This window comes from Cuculus canorus, chromosome 5 (genome assembly GCF_017976375.1).
Source record: "Cuculus canorus isolate bCucCan1 chromosome 5, bCucCan1.pri, whole genome shotgun sequence".
NCBI lineage: Eukaryota > Metazoa > Chordata > Aves > Cuculiformes > Cuculidae > Cuculus > Cuculus canorus.
In genome coordinates this window covers 9079341-9097751 of record NC_071405.1, presented here as the reverse complement: position 1 = coordinate 9097751, position 18411 = coordinate 9079341, and the positions used below count along the sequence as shown (strand labels likewise).

At 41.7% G+C, this 18411-nt stretch overlaps 1 protein-coding gene across 1 annotated transcript in view; it reads left to right on the top strand.

Annotated features, from left to right (window-relative positions):
* MNAT1 (MNAT1 component of CDK activating kinase) overlaps positions 1-18411 on the top strand; it is a 130912-nt gene that overhangs the window by 81005 nt on the left and 31496 nt on the right. Inside the window, exon 7 of the mRNA XM_054067087.1 lies at positions 9495-9616. Within this exon, the coding sequence (XP_053923062.1) occupies positions 9495-9616 (122 nt within the window). The remainder of the gene's footprint in view (positions 1-9494; positions 9617-18411) is intronic.

The window sequence follows — 18411 nt, the reverse complement described above, 5'->3', positions numbered from 1 at the left end:
TTTTCCTTGGGTTACGGCTTGTTTGTGTTGTTTCCCGAGAGCAGTGAGGATCTGTGGCAAGCGATGCCAGTCTAAGCCCTGACCTTCGGCATGCTGCGTTCGAGTGATCTCTATCTCTGTGCTGTGTATTATTAAATCTCGGGGCATTCTGCTGGTGTGCGTTCATCCAGTAGTTATGCCAGAACATATAGTAATCTTCCTTTCTACAATGGAAGTGTTGTTTCTGAGGCAAAACTATCTTGTTATAAGCTTATGGCAGGAAATATTGAGGCAGCCTTTCTGACTTGTTCGAAATCTGATGTTTGTGCTCCACTTGCTTTCACAGCAGTCTCCTCTTTCAGAATCTGTGGCTACACTTGCTTTTTTTTTTTCAGTTCGAATACAAGTGTTTTAGCAAAAGGGTTCACAAAACAGCCAGTGAAGAAGATAAAACACATGAGGCTTCTCCTTATGTTATACATATATAAATAGGATTTTTCTGGAAGTAAGTGAAGTTAATGCACGATTGTATCACCGTTTTGCTGCCGGCTTCTCTTTCTCCAATGTCATTGCGGATTTTTCACGGCAGGAACTGTTCCTTTTCCCTTCTTCTAAGGATGCCATAGATGTTTCTGGTTATTGTACTTCAAGGAGCTGCATAGCTGTAGCTACTGAAAACAAAGTAATGCAGTAGGGCCATGGGAGTGCTTGGATATGTGGAGGGACTCTTTTTGCAATGCTCTCAGGATCAGCCAGCGCTTACAAATAGAGTTTCTCATGCTGTGGAGATCTGCAGATCCTATCTAAAGTACTGCTGAAATTCAGGTGTCGTTGGATGCTACTTTAAAAGCTGTCGTGTGCCTGTGGATTTAAGCATCATTTGTTACAGCCATTTAAAACAAGGATGGAAACAGAAAGACACTAAACCTCTCTAGAAGGATAAAAGAATATGTTTTGTGCAGATTAAAAATACAGTTGCTTCTGCCCCAGGGAGTTTTTTTAGTTTGGCAAAATGAATGTGCATTTTCAAAGCAGTGCTGTGCACTGTACCTTATGTTTGCAGTGTCTCTTCCTGTCCCCAGAATCATCTGTTCACGTCTATTGGTGTGCTCTGCAGACAAATGAAGAAAAAGGCCTAGAAATAAACTGCTTTTCACTTTGTTGAAAGCAGTAATTTCTAAATATGTTGCTAACGGGTTTCAGTTTTCATTTAAAATCTGTCCACAAATGTAAATGTAGTCCACAAATATTGTGGAGGCACATTATGTACTGCTAATGCCCGATGGTGCGTTCTTCATTTGTCTGCTTTAAACTTCAGTTTTTCTAAATTCCTCCTTTTTAACTTTTTGCCTGTTTCTAATAATTCATTCTGTTCTCTCTTCCTGTTTTTCCTATTCTGTTCATACTCTTCCTTTCATCTGCCTTTATTGTCCTTTTCTTCATATTTTATTTCTTTTTTTGTCCCTGTTGCTATAAAAACTTCCCTACTTTTTTTGCCAGACAGTTATCAACCTTTAGCAGTCCCTCCTTAAAATCCAGCTATTCAAGGAATCTCACTTTATTTCCTCTCTTTATCAGGCAGACACAAGCCATGCAGAATGTGGTGGTTTGCCTTTATCAACATTTATCTGGGTCTAGGCTGTATGCTCAGTAAAACAGGGAATATGTCTCTGATTTTACACACACATACACACACGGAGTTTCTCATCTTCTACAGACTGAGGCCAGGTTTCTGCTTGGTTTTGTTATTTTAAGCAGTTTTTCTTTTAAAATCATCCATCAAACTCTACATTCCTTAAAAATGGTGTTTTATTTGGATGGGGGGAAGCCGCGTTAGGGAGTCCCAGGAAAGAGCAGATAAGGAAGTACAGTGATATGTGGTTCTTCATGAGCTTCTTTTCCACTAATAAAGCAGCTGATTTTTGCAAGTTCCACTGTTCTCCTGGAAATCCAAAATAATTTTCTTGCATAATGGAGGGGTCATAAGAGAGAAACAGTCAGTTTTACTCCAACAGCACAGGAACACCAGTAGATTCTGCTGTACCAAGACTCAAAAAGCTGTTGCTGGTCGGTGAGCGGTGTTCAACTATTGCGGTTCTCTGGCCTCTGCTGCTGTGTCCATCCCTCACTCAATGTTATGCGTGATGATACCCAAAATGGCATTTGTCAAATGGATTTCTGCTTCACATCCCTTGAAAAATTAGGCCCTTAATGTGGGTATTTAAAACAATATTATATTAAAGCCTTTAATCCAGTAATTAGACTGGCTGCTGCAAGGCTTGTTCTTTGTTGATAGCCAAATCAAAATGATCCAGGCTCCAGAAGTCTGATGGTAGAGATGCAGCAAAGGTTTGCTTAATTCTGCTTAATGCTGCATTACTAGCATAGCACATTGGGAAGTGGCATAACAAACTGAATGGAACGTGGGCTTTGAGTCACCTGTAGTGAAATGTCTCTGAAAAGTGGGAAGAACCTGGGATTTGTACCCTGAGAAGGGCCCTGTTGAGCCTTGTGAAAGCCACAGTAGGAAGAACGCACAAGCTGATAGGAAGGTGTGCAAGTGCAGTTGGCACTCCCAGGGTGTCCAAATGCCACGCAGCAACAAGTTTATGGCATGGCTTTTCACTCAAGCTGAAAGTGGTCAAACAGATACCACGTGCAGGATAGAGGTCCTGGGAACTAGAGCAAAAGGCACAGAAGCAGTTGAACGTATGTGCTTATGGCACACTGGATTCCACAAGAGCGAGTAAGCACTGAGGAACTGCAACTGTGTTGGGAGCAAGATTGAGGAATGGGTGCTGAAAACCGGGAGGGTGACATGTGGGCTTATTTGTTACGTGAAAATGCACGGTTGTTTTAATTCTTCATTTCAAAAAACAGTGCTGTCTTGTGTACTGTCCTTTGAACGATATCGGAGATTTTGAGGAAAGCTTGGCAGTTCCTCTCAGAACTCTGGAGGCTCCGCTGAAAACAAGCGAGTGACTCGTTGCAGCAAACATCCAGACTATCCCCTGAATCCTGATAGGGCTTCAGCAGCCAGCGCTGGAGAGGGCAGCACCACACGAGCACCACGATCCATTGATGTGAAGAAAGGGCACCAGACTTTGCTGTGAAAAGAGTAGCCACTAATTCCTGGTACTGGCGCTGACTCAGAAGAATTGTATGTTGGCACGTTAGATGGACACAGGCTTTCTTTTGAGAGATTACAGAAATAGGGCTTTTGGGCAGATAAGGCTTAAAGATAAGGCTGGTCAGGTAATTACTTATGTCAGGAAGTTGTAAGGGAGAATTTTAGAGGCAAGGAGAACTGTTGATGTGGTTTAGCCCATGTCATTCTGTGGTTCCTTTCTCAGGTACCTGTTTATGTGTAACAAACATCTCATCTCTGTGTCTTTGTTCACAGCTGCTTCGGTGCTATTGATCTCTTGCTGTATTAGTGCCATTCTTGAAGAAAGCACATCTTTTAAACCTTGTTTTAGCATTCAAAACTCAAATGAAATTACTGTGGAGGGAAAAAAAGAGTTTGAATTTAGTAGGCACCTGTAATCACCTGCCCCAGAGAGCCAGAGGTATGCATCACTCTTAGATCTCTTGTCCTGCCACATCTGGTCAGATTCTGGTTTTGAGATTGACGGGAAAACTTGATTTTGTTGGTTCCTTACAGATCCTTTGTCCTCTTTCTGTTTTGCTATTGGGGTATCCCCACAGCACTTTCCTTAATTAGGTAAAGAAAGCACATTTATTGTTGGTTTTCAATAACAGAAGGAAGAGTAGTTGGTTTCAGATATTTAAAGCTTTGGAAAAGCCTCATTGGCACAGGAATTTTAGGTTAAGGAATGGAATTACGCATTTCAGTTTGACATTCTTTGTGTTTATTTAAAAAAGCTATGAAAGACAGGGTGGGTAAAGGTTAAAATAATATTAACTGAGCCCTCCAAATCTATCAGTTTCATTTGCCTTTTCCCGAGTATTAGTGTAGGCAAAGTAAGTAGTTAATCAGAATCAGAAAGCTTCATTAGCATTGCTGACAAGGGCTTGTCAATAGCGAATTGGGAAGGTGGAAACTAGGGATGGGAAATAAGAGGAAAAAACCACCCAAACCCAACCCAACTTTTGGCTCAGACCGCATTGCCCAAAATATTTGTATTAATATTGTTCTGTAAGTAATTCCGTTAACATGAAATCTTTCCAAAACCTGAATTCTGTTGTGAAGTTAGCAGTAAAATAATTTCCTAAGACTAGTTATACTGAAAAATTCAAGGCATTTATAGTTTTGTTTTAACATTCACTTGAAAGTATTATGATAATTACACACTCAGATGATGGTGTGTCCACAAGGGTCTTTGTGAACCTATCCGTCATGCTGCATCCGATTGAAGCGATGCTCAGGATGTGTTTTAGTAGCGTCATGCCCTGGTGTCCCACTGGGCTCGGTTTCTTTTTGACTGGCTTGTGTGCTCCTTACTCCAGGCTGGGGAGGACGACCTGATGGTGAAGTGAGTTAAATAAAAATAACATTGCTGCAAACTGATTTAATGAGACTTAGCGCATAAATATTGCTATTTCTGTTATCCGGCGCGTGCTGTATTCTGGTGGCATGGTGATAGGAGACCCAAGTAAGTTCCTAAGCAGAGAGAAAACAAAAAAGCAAGAGGATTGGCTGCATCATCTAGTCCAGCCGCTTCCAGTACAGAAACATGCTTTGTCTGGACTAGTTTCGATGACCCCAATCTCTGGCTTCTCTCTTTTGCCTGGGGATGTTTTTGTGGCATAGCTATTCCTCCTCTTTCTCCTAGTAGTGCATTTTTGGTGTCAGTCTCCTTTCTCCTCCTCCCTGACGCTTGAGAGATGTCTGAGAAGATTGTCGGTTCTTGTTTCTTTTGCTGCCGAGGGAAGGAGGTGGAGGAAGGCAATGTCATTTTGGAGACAGAGAAAGGGATAGGTGTCAGGATGGGGAAAATTGTGAACGCTGCACCTTGAGCTGATATTTCTGGACTTTGTGTGCTAAAATAACCTCTTTCTGCTATCAGCTGTACCTTGTGTTTGCCAAGAGTCCCTCCTCCACCCACACGTGAGAGGTGTATCGATAAACAATAATTTTGATGATCTAATAGCTGTGACTTTTCCTAAAAGGACACTGGTTTTTGGTTTAAAACACTCTTTGTTGCTGAGGGCAACTCCTCTCTGATATAATCGTTGGGCTATTTTTTTTCTTAATGCCATGTTGTATCACAGTCCAAAACAAAAATTGCTGGTTTTGTTTCTAATTATTTAAACTGAGAGGTGTCTCAAACAGTACATAACAGATGGTGAAAAGTAAATCAGCCAGTCAGTCTTATTTGTAATGCAGAGACATTATTTGCCACCCCTCCCTTTCCCGATTTAATCCTGTATTTCTCTCCTCTAAAACCATGCAGTACATGAATGGAAAGTCAGTTGCTTACAAATCCATTGCTGTGCAATCTTTTACATAAACAAAGTCGTAAGGATAAACAAATGCCTGCCTTCTAATTAGCAGTGTGTTTTGTGATTCCATACACTCCAAAGTGTAATAGACAGCTACGGTGCCTAAAATAATCCTGAAGAAAAAAACTCAGATACCGCGAAGATAGGGTTGGGAAGGCAAGGAGGCAGGAAAATCTGTTGTCTGTGTTCTTGGAAGCCTTTTCTGTCTCCATTTGGATACTGTCAGCTTCTTTTACACAAACATTACAGCATCCAAGGGGAATTAGAAATACTTCCCCGTGACCACAATGTCAGATCTTAGGTTTGTCAGGAGAAAGCAATGCAAAAGCAGGATCTTGGACCCCCTGCTTTCATTTTGGTTTTAGTGTGCTGGTGAATGATTCCTAATGCTGGAAAGAGGCAAAGCAGTCTAGGTGGAATACAGGAAATTTAAAAATCTTACCTCATAGCCATGAAATGTTTTTTGCATCTGTAGAAGTGCTGTGTAAGTCCTAAGTAAGAGTTATTGTCTCTTGTGATGTCTCTGAAGTTACACAACAGCTTCCCTTTTATACCAGTCTTTTATGAAATGGTTAGTGGCAGCGACAAAATTGAGATACTGCTGGTCAAGTGACTTTTAACTGAGATGATATTTGTCAAATTGAGCCTTTCAACGTCAAGATTTTTTGTAAATGCACCTTGCCCCAACATCAGTGAAACTAGGAAAGGCAGCACCTTTCACTGGTAAGTTTTCATAGGTTTCCATCCCAGCCTTTTTGCATTGATTTGTGCCGTACCCAGTGTTGTGGCGATGCTGTAATCCGTGCAGTGCTAAACAGGTTGGAAGCCTGTGAGCTCAGGAGCCTGCCTGGCCTGTACCTGTCCTGCAGGGAGTCGGCAGTGTCGATGCAGCCTGCTCCTATCCAAACTGCTACAGACCTGATGTAGTTCAAGGCTTGACCAGCCTTCAGCCGCTTGCAGGTGCGAATGTATGTTGTAACTTATTCTTCCATTTAACCCTTTCCCAAATTAAGGCAGACTAAAATCCTGTTTATAGGAAAAAGCCTTTACCTGAAGCTATAGGGCAGGAACAACAGCCAGTCATGGGGGAGGGGGGTTCATTGCTAAGTGCAATGTGATCCATATTGCCAAAGCCCATCAACTAAAGTTGTGATTTTGAGGAACGGAAACAACTGGGCTGTCACACAGCTGCACAGTCTCCTTGAGGTGCAGATGTTCTGGCTGGGCACAAACCAATGCAGTCATTTTCCCATGCAAAAGTACGTACTGGTTCCTAGCGCTTGCAAAATGTAGTTAAGAAGAGAGTAGGAGAGAGCCAGTGCTTCGAATCTGAGCTTGATGAACCAGAAATGAGCTGCCAGTATTTAATGGTGAAGATAGTTGACTATTGGAGCAACTTACCTAGAGGATGTGCCTCGGCCTTTGTGACCTGAAATCTTTAAGTCTAGATCGGATGCCTCTCAAAATAAAGTACTTTGTCTGAGCTGCCGGTCCTTGAGCTTCATACAGGAGCACAAGATGTCCTGGTTGGTGCTGGGCATGAGGTCAGACCAATTCAAGGATGGACAATTTTGGTATGCTGCTCCTCTTCTGATGTTCTGCTTCCCTCTGGGCCCCCAGAGTGCATTGTTTTTGCAATACCACACCTCGCAGAAAAGTCCTGGTGTGGCTTGGTGGCTTCCCCATGATTGTTCACCAGCGCCTGCTGTACAGCTGATGTGCTGACCTGTGATCCTCCCAACCATCTGTAGGCAGCTCCCTTACAGTTACTCATTGGTCGTCTGAGAGTGAATGACCACTGTAATCCCTTCTGACCTCTGGCACCTTGGGAACCCCACCAAAAGAACATTTTCGTCTCGTCCTCCTAGGAGTTCCCAGAGATGGGCATCTGTAGCAGCATAAATGGTGCTGGGAAAAAGGGTTTTTAGGAGCCTAGTCCATTTGTCTTCCCATGTCTCTTGGCTAACATTGGCAGAAATCGCTCTTGTCAAAAAGTGTTAGGAATGCACCAGTGGCAACTCCGCTAACAGCGAGCAGCTGTTCTGGTGATGCCCTCCAGAGATGTGGCTCCTGCAATCTGAGCTGCTCCCTTTTTCCACACAGAAGTAATTTCCCAAAATATTTATCATGGTTTTGATCTTTGCCTGAAACTGAATTTTCTTTTCTATGGTTGGAACAAAATTGCTCTGGGTTTGGAAAGACTGAAACTTTTCATTCACTAGATGAGCGCTTACACATGTAAAATGTTGAGATGTTCTTCTTCAGTTTGATTGGAGATGCAAATATTGTTAGAACTTTAAAAAGTCTTAATTAAACATTAATCACTTGCAGTGGGTATAACATGCCCACATGAATGTCATTACAAAGTAAATGTTTTCCTGAACTGGAATAGATTGTAAATTGACAACTTCTAGGAATGTAAAAACACCCTGCATTTGTATCTTAAAATATCCTCAAGGAGCATCAAAGCTGAATTTTTTTTAACCTTTCTTTTCCTGTTGTTTTGTTTTCACATGCATGGTTGCCTGGTTTTCATATTGCAGCAATAGTTAGTGGCACAGAAAGATCAAGATGCCAACTAGGAAAGTTGGAGCAACTCTCGGCTTACTTGAGAACTTTCTTCACGACATTTTGCCTTCAGGACCCAGTCACAAAGCAGTGTTAGCAGCAGCCCTACCTGGCTCCTGGGCGGTGCAGAAGAGGCCAGAACTATCATGACACACGCAGAGGACTTTTTCAATGGAAAACTTCACCTGCTGATATTTTCATAGCAATTGGCCTGATCCATGATAGTACTTCTCAAGGACTTAAGTCTTCCATTTTCTTGGCTGTTTTTGACAACTCTCTAAACAAAAATATCTATGCTCCAAATTTGGAATGGTCGCTGTCCTCAACCATGAATTTAATTAACAGCTTTCCCCCTCTACCCCCCACCCTTTAGTTAATTTTAACTCAGTGTCTCACATTAGAAGCCGTTTGTTTCCGCTTGAGGGAGTAGATGCTTGCATGAGTGGCCTCAGGGAAGCGAAGCTCCGTAAGGTTATCCCCGGCGTTACACCATGGAAAGCTTCCGATCTCCTGTTGCAGACAAAATGTCTACAAAACCAATACTACTACTTTCCTGAATTCCAGCATTTTGCAGATGTGAAGCTCGGTTTCTACAGGGGACGCCGGGTAGTTCTGGGGGAGCTCATAGCTCTCTGTCTTTTTGCTGCTGCTGCTAATTTTTTTGAGCACCATAGAATACAGTAGAAAATTGAAACTGTGTGAAAGATCAACAAATCAATGTAGCATGTCACACAGCAACATCTGTTAACTTTGGCTCTATCTCATATCCTCCCGACCCCTCCTTCCCAGCCACAAGTCTCCTGTTTTGTGAGAGCTTAGAGTGATAGGGACTTGGGGGGTGTGTGTGGAATGTCGAGCTGTTTCTCAGCCGTCTGAAGGGCTTGCAAAAGTACCATCTGGAATGAAAATTTTATGTTTGTGTATTTCTGTATTTTTAGTTATGAAACAAATGGGAATTTGCTGAATGAATTAATTGTATTGCACCGTAAAAGTCTATCTTGAGAGCCATTATATATGTGAGCTTACAAAGCCTGCAGAGAGAAATGAAAGCAGCTTCCCTTCCTAATTAGGTCTTTCAGGAAACCATTGATTACAGAATTAAATAGGCTTGCTCAGAGACATTTGTTTGATATTGCTTCTGATAAACATTGTTTTTACATAATAATTATTTTACTAGTGACACTGGAAGCAGCTGCAGTCTCTGACAGTAAGCCTGCCTCAATAAAACTTTCCCCTTTCCTTCCTACCTTCTCCAAACAGTTGTAGCTAATGAAACATTGCTTCCAAACTGTAGATCCCAGTAAAAAATTTAGATTGTGAAGAAATGAGTGATATAATAGACAGTATGATCTTAATGGGGTGATCTTTGTTGGGATTGGATTAATGATATAAGCTTGTTCTTGGATTGTATTTTTAAAAAGTCAAAACAAAACCTTGACCCAGTACACAGAGAAGTTTTACTGTGGTTTTTTTTTTAACAGGGTCAGCCTATTTCGCTAGCTCCCGTTCAAAAGCTGGAGGAAACCTTGTATGAATATCAGCCTCTGCAAGTGGAGACACATGGACCGCAAGTTCCAGAGCCCGAAATGTTGGGAAGGTTGGGGTGAGTTACACAGCTAGTTTTAATTCTGATTTCATGGCGTTATAGCTGGGACTGTTACCATCTTCAGTGTGCCAGCATGTAGTTATTTTTCTTTTTTTCAAGGACCTTAACGAAATATTAGACTTCCTGCCCAACTAACATTTTGTTTGGGTGGATAAGCTGAAATTTTTGGTCCTCTAGCCTTTATAGATCTATTGAGAGCTGGACTGGATTGCATTAGTATTTTTAAGGTTGTCCTTGGCAGTCATAGTGAAGTAACTGTTCATTTTCAGTTGCACGGTATTAAAAAATAAATAAATAAAAACCTGGGGCTTAATTTACCCAGCTGTAAGCCAGTAAAAATATTAAAGTTGGGCTGTTTGCCATGGAAAAGGGTAGATTTACTTGTTGACTGCTGTCTACAGTCAAACTGCATTTGTGAGAAATGAAGCACAGAGCTTAACTTTGTCAAAAATATAATACAGGGCTGGTCCAGTAGCTTGGCGGCATCGTGGTGTGCAGCCGTGTTTGGAAAGGAGTTTGGGAGCCTGCTGTGCCCGGGTAACGGAGGCTGGGATGTCAAACAGTGACGTATCCATTCTCTAGAGATGCCTTCATAGCTGAGACACCACTGAAAATGCGTTGGTACTGGGATAGCGAGTGTCACCCAACTCATCATGGAGACCTTTCAAGATCTCCACCACTTCCAGTGGCTGGAAAGTTAACGTGGCAGAATGAATGCGCAGACTGGCAAGGCAAGAAAGAGTTGAAAAAATAACAGCTTACATTTGACTGCGCAACATGGGAAAACTGAAGCCACAAAGTACTGAACACAGTTGAAACGCTTTAGTATGCAGTTTCAGAGACCACTGAAATCCAAACAGGAATCCTGTTTAGTTTACTGGCACAGAAGTGGTACCTTGTCCAGAAAATGGTGGAGGTAGGTAGGCTGTTGTAAGTAAATAAGCAACCTAAAGGTGCTTGAGAAAATCCAAAGCTGTCTGGAATTGAGGTTGTCTCAATTCTTATTGCTTTTACATCCTCCTGATGCCTGTAATTTTTATTGTCCAATATCAAGCTTCTGAGACCAAATGTTAATTAGCAGTTTAAATTCGGGCAGAGCCAGACTCAACCTTCACCACCTGTTGGGATGAAGCACAGCTGTGAGAGACCTCCAATGCGAGGGGAACTTTGCGGCCCTCTTGGCCCTAAGCCTCGTCACAAATGAAAATGCTTGGGGTGGGTGAAAAGATGACTTGTGCAGGAAGGATTCCCAGTCCCTGTCCCTTCACCTGTGCCCCTGTAAGGTAAGTCCTGGTGTCCAGATCCAGCAGGAACCCTGTGGCCTCCATGTCCATCCCATCTGATTGCCTGTGACACCGGTTGGAAGGCAACCCAACACCTGGCAAAACAAAATCCTTTAAATACTGTGGTGTGTGCGTGTGAGTGTATTTGGAGCAGGGTTTGCAAACAACTCTCTTTTCCACACACGTGTTGTTTTCCTCTTCCGAGCGTGAACAGCCAGGGTTGTTCAGCTTGGTGCTGGAGGTGGTGAAAGAGTTAAGAGCAGCAGTGGTGCTGGGTGTCTGTGGTAGCACGGGGTGGGTGGTGGTGCCCACCAGTAGTGTTCTGCTGAGCCCTGAGGCTCTTTGCAACTCCAAAACAAACATAGCGTTGCAGTGGGTTCCCAGCCGGTACAGCTCTAACAGTATTCCATGGGGTGTCTGAAACACCTTTAAACCACGCAAGGCTCCTCGTTTATATATTTGTGTTTAGATGAACTCATGCGCATTTCCTGTTGATGATGAATGCTTAACTAATCTGCCTCCATCCCTGCTTGGGGGTTTTCAGGCAGCTGCGTGCAGCTGCCTGAGTGAGGCAGAAGAGTTGGGCACAACGTTATCCACTGTGCTAAAGATCTTTAGTTTCCTCTTAATTTAGGCTTGTATAAGGACAGGTTCAATCTGAAATGGTCTGATTTATTTTCCTCCCTCTTTTCATGTTCTTGTTAATAATTTTGCATGTCTTTGGCTATTTATTGCTGCTAAATAGTTCCCTCAAGCGTGCAGGCTGTAATCATCTGAGTTTCTAGAGTCAGAATCATTGCAAAGGCAGTGCCGGCCTGGGAACTTTGAATTCATTACTGGTAGCATTCTTTATTGAAGTTTTTTCCCTTTCAAGGTACAGTTTATTATCTTCAAAACGCTCAATATTTGAATATTCAGACCGCGACCTCTTACCTTCTGCAAGACTGACATTAGATCTCAGTATCAGTGTTGCTATTTCTTTCTTGGTAAATGGTTGCAAATGGGGAGGCAGCTGGCAAAACATTCCCAGCAAAGAGCACAAAAAAAGGATGACACCTTCAGGGATCATTTAAAACATTTGTTAGGGATCTTTTATAATTAAAAAAAAAAATTGCTTTTTGAGATGACTTGTCTTATTTGCTCATTAGTCTTTACGAAAAACTGTATGCGGTCCAATAAACTGGATTTTGCATCCTCCCACTGCCCTTCTGTATGGATTTCGCATGTTTTGCAAAAAGGGAATTTATGTTCAAACGGTTTTTAGAAGTTTGATTTTAGTTCCTCTTCGGGCTGCAAGTTTTCTTTCTTTCTTTATGTGTACTGCAGAAAAGCATTAATATCTGTATCATGCGTTTCTTTCTATTGTGTTGCAAGTCTGAGGATAATGAGGAAATAGATGGGTTTGTGGTTTTTTTGCCAACACAAGTTTTTGGTATAATTTATATGGATTTGTGTCCTTCAGGAAGGCCCCCTGTTTTTTTTAATGGAGAAAGATTTTTCTAGAAATAACAAAATACAGGCAATAATCCTGAATTACATGGCTTTCTGGGAGCAACATATATTACAGTCGCTTGTAAGCAGTATTTAACCTGGCAGGGGGAGTGAATCTTTCTCATAGCCACCCTCTTATAGAGGTTTCCCTGACTGCACATCTCTGGGGTTCGTGCAAGGAAGTCTTGGTGGCTGGTGGCCCCATGAGTACGCACGGAACATGCCATGCTAGTGCTGGCAAAGGTCACTTCGTGTGTTCAGCCTGCGAAGCCAGCTCGTGCCTATCTCAGCTGTCAAATGGAAACGTGACTTGGAAGGAGGAAAGGGAGGAGATGTGTATGCGAGCATCTCCCAGACAGGTGGAGAAAAGTGGGGTAATGGATCCCTGTAACGTACTCGTCCTGGAGGCAGACTCTGTAGCTGCCTCTCCCTCCTGCCCTGGGTCCATCTGTCTTGGTTACCACTCTAAATTATTGAAGTGTTCGGTGATGTGTGTGGGGAAATTGTTGGTTTCTGGGTGGAGTTGAAGGCAACCTGCTTATGGAAGTTGTGTTTAGAGAACCCTGTCTTGTCAAAGGCCTCATCACCAGAAAGGTTTGGCTTGGGGTAGTTTGACTAAAGTGGGGATTGTCACCTTTTGGTTCAAATCACTCTAAATCTCTTGAACTGCCAAAGTTGTTGCGAAGCTGCGGGACCTACCGCAGCTTTTGGGGAGCAAAGGCGTGTGGGTGGGAGAGAGAAAGAGCTTCACTTCATTGCTTCCCTTCAGGGTTTTCCAAGAGGGACAGAAAATGCCTGTCTTTTTTCTTTTTGGCTAATGTTTTAGCTGAGTACACTGAATTTGTGATTGGAGGTTTTTCTTACTGCAAAACAAAAGAAATGAAAAATATAACAAACTGATGTGCCAAGTAGTGAAAGACCAAAACAGGAAGGGGATGGAAATCAGTTGTTTTAAATATATGTATTTTGTAAGTTTGACTAAAAAAACCAAACCAAAACAAAACCAAAAAATCCTGAGGATCAGAATGATGTTTGTTTGAGGTCCTGAAAAATGTAAAGACATTCTTAGCATTAATTGTAAGTGTGTATGGTAAGCAGGAGCAGCCGCACGGCATTCTCACACCACGTATTTACAGCTGTGGAAGAGCTATACACAAGCTACTCAAAAAGCAGCTATGAATCAAAAATCTGCTTATGTGATTAACATTTGGGTAAAGATGCGTGAAGTTCATGTCTGAAAGTTTAGAAACAGTCTCTTGTAATGCATAGGGTTGTACTCGTAACACAGTCCTATTCCCGCCGTTCTCACAAAATAGAGGTAATTTACAAGTAAGATTAAAAATTCCTGTCTTCACTCCACTTAAAAATCTGCTGCCTTAACAGAGAACTTTTGTGCAGACCTTGTAATCAAGCGAAGTCTGGGCTGCTTCAAATAAAATTGTGTTTTCCTACTTAACTTTGTCTGGAGAGGTACCCCCTGAATATATACACATGTATATAGAATATTGTGTTTGCTCCAAAAATTTTTGCTTTTCTTCAGTGAAAAATGTGACTTCTCTCTGATCTATCGACTTGATTTCATGTATTATCAGGAGCGATGCAATTCATTAATGTTTTGTTTAAATATGATCAAAAATAACATTCAACGATGAACGCCAATTTGATCAGGGTGGGTAATACACGTGGATGATTTAAAAGCTAAATCTATGCAAAATGTTATAAGTTGAGGGTAAGTCCTGAAGCAAAAGCAGAGTGCTATGGAAGTCTGTGCGTACAACGAGCATGATTTAGCCCACTGTGCTTTTTATAATGGACAACTGGATTAATTAGTTTCTTTTTTTCCTAGTGCAGGACAGCTCAATCATTTTAAATTTTGAATTAAGATGAGGAGGTTGGATTTCATGTTGGATAGAGCTTTGTTAGCATTTAATTTCTAACTTTCATTTTAAGTGGAAAATTTCTGCTTATTTCTTTGTTGTACAGTGTTGTAGTGTAATTTGAAACACATGTTGGGTTCTGGCACTTAATCTCGAAATGACTCGTATAACTTCTTTTCTGTCAGTCAAAGTAATTTTATTTTTTAAGCGAGGCAATAGTAAGGATGCTCTCCAAACTGTTCTGAAACCGTAGTTGATCAGGTCTTTCGTTGTACTACTTTTTGCTAAAACCATATCAGTGTCTGTGTTGGGTTTGAGATAGTGAAATGAATAACATGAGAATTGATTTTGAATGGGTGACAGGACCGCTGGGCTTTAAAAGTTGTAGCAGGTGATTTTTCACATCTGCTCTTTTTGTCGTTGTGGGATGCAGATATTTCTTCAGTCTTGGGAAAGAGAAAAGCCACAAATTAAGGGCTTATTTGATCTGCTTTGGCCCATCGATTTTGAACACTGAATTCATTCTGTTCCTTTGAATAGAATATAATTTCTCCATAAACTCAGTAGTCAAAAGATTGAGAAAGAGCAAGGAAAGCTTGTCTTGCCTTGGAGAGCGTGTAGAGGGCTGCACTCCTCCTTGCAGGAATTCTCTTGGCTACCAAGGCATGTGGTCTGAATTTCCCAGTGTCTCCCATTGCAGGGCATGATTCCCAGCAGAAGGGTTTCTGTTGGCTGCAGTGCCTTTTGAATCGGGCACTTAATGAATGAGAACTGGCAGGTAAGAAGCGATTGTTGCTTTGAAGACACAGCTCCATTTGCACACAACCTTTTAAAGTGAACAATTTTTGTTCATTTTATCATGAATAAGTGAATAAAATCTTATGTATGACAGTAGAAGTACTTGGTGGGTGTGCTTTTTTGGGATAGTGCATATGGGCAAATGTTCCATCTTTTTCAAGAGAGGATGGAACAGGCTAATAGAACTGTCTTAATTTGGTTTGATGTAGAAACTGCCTTGTGTTGCTTTAGTGTCCTACATGTTTTATTGTAGGATTTTGGAAGGATGCAGATTTAATATAGAGGAGGTATATTAGAACCGTTTTTTCCAGCTGAATGGAAATTGAGGAAAGGAGTACAGCCTCTAGTAAGTCTGAAGTCTTACTGCTTAAGAAATCAGCTTTCTGGCAAAAACGTCTACAAGCGTTTCAAACGACACCCTATAGTATATGGTGTTTTGCATGGAGCTCTTCTGTCAAGGTCATTAGTGATTGAATATATTAAAAGTGGACTGCTTATGAAACAGGGAGTTTTGCTTCCTGGCCGCCCACCTGTGGGTATAGTGTGGGTTCTGTAACTGTAAAAGGTCTCGGGAGGGTTATAAAAGCAGAGAATATGGAAAAAATATAGAGAAACAAAGAAGGAAGCCTGCATACACCATGTAGTTTCTTATATGTAAAGTTGGCTGTAGCTGTATATGTACCACTAAATTAACCTCAAAGCTGGCCATGACAGCAGAATGTCCGTAGTAATTGTTTTTGTTGGCGTTTGGCTTCAAAATTAACTCATCGATCTAACATGAGTCTCTCTACTCGGAATACTGGTCTGGTAATGTTTTTTTACTTCTTCATGCAATCATGGAAAAAATATGTTTCTGCTCGAAGCAGTTGTCAAACAAGCTTCTTTCATCGACAATCAGACACAGGGCAGCTGAGTAAGGCTGTTTAGTCTAGAATAAATACTCGAGAGATTACAAGGTTGCTGTAGGAAATGTAATTATACCATTTATTCCAGAATAGTCTTTTTGTAGCGTGGTCGTGCAGAATACTAAATCATACATTTATTAAAATACATATAATATGAAGAGAAGAATTCAGAATCTTAATATAAGGAGTGGAGAATTGTCTAGCAAACTGTACTGTAGGATTAAGTAGTACGTATTAAAAATTGCTTCAAAAAATTGCTTCAAAAAATCAGGATGGTAATATCTTTATTATTGAAGGTGGGTGGGAGATGAACCCTGAACGCTCCCTGCAGGTGTAGAGGCAACAATGCTAAGGAGGCAGCTGAAACGATGTCAGGCAAAGCTGTCTGCAGATGGATTCTGATGTGACAGGAGGCGTCCTGCAATTTTGTGGGCTGAACGCCCTATTTTCTACACTCTTATGTCTCACCAAATCAAAGCCTTGTCGCTACCAGTCACTTAAAAATATCTGGTGGTCTGTGATAGTTCTTACCTGTTATTGAAAGCCCTTCTTTGCTTTCATCCTTCCCTTCAACCTCTGCATTGATATCGCTATTGATGTAGGGTTCTCCTGTGACTTCATTGTCCACAGACTTTACTCCTTACTCGTCCTTCATCAGCTTAGGAAAAATGTGTTTTTGTAGAAGTTAAATTTTAGATCTACTGTTGCTTCTGTGAAATTATGCGGTAAGTTTGAGGTCAGTAGTTTTTGTGCACAGTGTTTTCTTTGTCTTTACTTTTTTCTTCCTTTGTTTCTCCTACTCCGTCATGTTGCCCTTTTTGCGTCTCTCTCTCTGACTCCTCAGCCAGATGTATAATTGCATTGGGAATTATGTGGTTGTCACAAGAAAACAAATACGTTTTGCACGTGCAGTAGTGATCTTTCCTGCTTATCTCTCACTTCAGCAACAAAAGGGCCTCAGTGTCCTCAGCTTTTGTAGTTCCTCCCAGGATGAAGCCTCCGTATGCTTTCCTTGAGGCCAGTGTGTTGGATTACAGAGGCAGGAACACCTTAGCCATGAGGAACAGTCTGTGTGATGCCCGTGGAGAATATGAGACCTCATTGAGGACCTCTGCTGAGAGGAAGAGCTCCTCCTCATGATCAGCATCTGAGCATCACTCATGCTTTGTGCTTGGCCGTAAGGAATGGCAGCAATGTCATGACAAGAAGTTGCTCTGGGGCAATCTTGTCAAACGCTGTCATGGTTTTCTGAAGGATCTGTCTGGAAGTACGGAGGTGAGGAGCATCCAATTTAGAATTTGCCCTCTAAGGGATTTTGTAAAAATCTATTTTTAATAAAAATGCAAGAAGGAAGTCTGAAAAGAGAGAGGCTTCCTAGACCCTTCAGCACTGTTGTTTCAAGGTGGGGGAGTTACGTATAATGAAAATATTTAGACTGAGTGGGACAGCCAGCAAAATAGACCCCTAAAGAGAAAAATAAAGCCAGTAATTATGCTTCTTCTTGACTGACACTGATAAATGTAGTTGTAAAGCAGCCTTCCAAATGAAAACTGTTTTTTAAGGTATCAAATGGCTGGGAAGGTGAATTACAAATTTCCTGAAATGGCAGAGAGAAGCATGGGGGAGTCTTGCTTGAAGCTTTATGCAGCCTTTCAAGCTGTTGCTTGCAATTCTTTTAACTCCCTTCAGACAGCTTTGTTGCTAGTATCTCTCACAGTCATCAGGAGTCAGTAATGTTTAAAGCCTCTCTGAAGAGTGCTAAGTGGTAGAAGTGAGAGATCTCATCCCAGAGGACCATGCCTTTTGCCAGTCAGTAATTTGCATCTGTTCACTGATTTCGGCCACACTCTGTGGAGCATGGGAGAAGAGTGGTTGGATATGGAGAGGGACCCTCTGGGTGCCTGGTTTGACAAGAAATCTGCATGATAAGCTTGTAACTTGTTAGCCACCAGAGAAGCTGTGTGGGAGTGAGACAGCATGCTGATGTCCCAGCTGCCCAGGAAAAGCTTCAGTCGGAGCTTACAAGCACTGTCAAGACCAAGCTGTGGGAAGCCAGGCTGCATTAGTTCTGGTGCTCATGGCACTACTTAAAAGAAAGAAAAGGAAAAGTGAAACTTTTTGGATGTTGGAAAGTGGAGATGTTCAAGGACAGATTATTAATTCAGATGTGATCTATAGTGAGAGACTGGTGTATGCTGGGCCAAGGGGGCAGAAGAGGAACCTAAGCCCTTTACAAACAAACAAAACACAAAAAAGCACGGCTGTTCTTAGCTTTGTGTGTTCCAGATCCCTTTTATTCATCATGAACACTACCAACATGAGGTGCTTTTCAGAGTCTCTGAAATGCTAGTGTTTGTACGATGGAGGTATAATCGATGATTTCTCTAAATAGTAGTAATTTATAAGCATCTACTGCTTTCGTTTCCAATCAGCCTCTG